This window comes from Cystoisospora suis (genome assembly GCF_002600585.1).
Source record: "Cystoisospora suis strain Wien I chromosome Unknown contig_4012, whole genome shotgun sequence".
NCBI classification, from domain to species: Eukaryota; Apicomplexa; class Conoidasida; order Eucoccidiorida; family Sarcocystidae; genus Cystoisospora; species Cystoisospora suis.
The window spans coordinates 18,936-20,265 of record NW_027156805.1 but is presented as its reverse complement, the minus strand read 5'-3'; the positions used below and the strand labels follow the sequence as shown (position 1 = coordinate 20,265).

Below are 1,330 nucleotides of genomic sequence, written 5' to 3'. Positions count from 1 at the left end.
TATATGTAGATACATGTGTATATATATATCTATATACCTGTAGATACATGTGTATATATATATCTATATACCTGTAGATACATGTGTATATATATGTATATGTATACACCTATACATCGTTACATAGAGGGAGAGAGAGAAAACAAGCAGTAGGTAGATGTCTGTATGAAGAGATATAAGTGCAAGAAATGGGAGGGCTCCTGGGCCAAAGAGAAAGCAAGAGAGGAAATGGTAGAGATAAAACTGCAATAAGTCCAACAAGAAGCGAATGATACCTATCTACCTACCTACGACTATCTATATTCAGCCTATCTATCACCCTATCTTCAGTCTATTTATCTATCTGTGTATCCTTATTCTATCGGCAATATATCGCCCTATGTGCAGCTCGCCTCCTATGTCTTTATCTGAAGCCTATCTCTATATCTCTTCATCTACACTTCTTTTAAACTGTCTTCCCTCTTCGATCTATCTACTCTAGTCTCTGATCTATCTATCTTTAATCTATCTTTAATCTATCTTATCTTGAATCTATCTACCTATCTATTCATATATCTCCTAGTGCGGAGCTGAAGAAGAAGAAGACGGCACCTGGAAAGAAGAGAGGGCAAGAGGTGTATGTAAGGTAGAACGGAGAAAAGGAAGCAGACGAAGAGAGGTGTATCGGAACAATGACTATCAGGTGTATATACACTCGGATGTCTGTCGTACACTCCGAAATCTCCCCCTGTGAGGCATCTTATCCTCCCCCAAATCGAATGCATGCTCTCTATAAACGAACCCTCACAGATAGACTAAAATCTTCTTCTTCTTCTCCCTGAAGCTCTCTCTATTCTTTTTCTTCTTTTCTTTATCTCTTAAAGAGAGACACAATATTGCTAAAGATTTCTTTCATTAAGAAGTCACGACTTTTCTTCCATACCTTCAAAGGAGACTAAATTCAAATGTCTTTCCTCTTCTATAGAGAGATCTCTATCAGCTGCTCCAGAGAGGTCCTTTACACTCTTCTTCTTCTCCTCCTCTCTCTCATCGTGAAGAAGAAGAAGAGAATTCTCTGCTTGACTAAGAAGAAGACGACTTCCTGGAGAGAAGGTAACCTTATCATGCTTTTTCAAAGATTCTTCTTTCCCGCTTTCTTTCTCCCTTTCTTGTTCCTCTTCACTTTTTCTTCTATCTTCTCTCTCTTCTATATCGTAAGAAGAATCTTCTCGTGTATTGAGAGAAGGAGAAGAAGAAGAAGTTAGGGCTCTATAGTGAGGGGAGAAAGAAGGAGAAGAAGAAGGAGGAGAAGAAGAAGGAGGAAATCTGAGAGGAGAAGAAGAGACTGAAG

The 1,330-nt window shown here is 38.7% G+C and overlaps 1 protein-coding gene across 1 annotated transcript in view; it reads right to left on the bottom strand.

Moving 5' to 3' along the window:
• The window catches only part of CSUI_007550 (ribosomal rna large subunit methyltransferase i), a gene marked incomplete at its 5' end in the record, with an annotated part of 9,808 nt that extends 8,503 nt beyond the window's left edge, over window positions 1–1,305 (bottom strand). The window contains one exon of the mRNA XM_068067695.1: window positions 923–1,305. Within this exon, the coding sequence (XP_067920331.1) occupies window positions 923–1,304 (382 nt within the window). The remainder of the gene's footprint in view (window positions 1–922) is intronic.
• Between the last annotated feature and the right edge of the window lie 25 nt (window positions 1,306–1,330).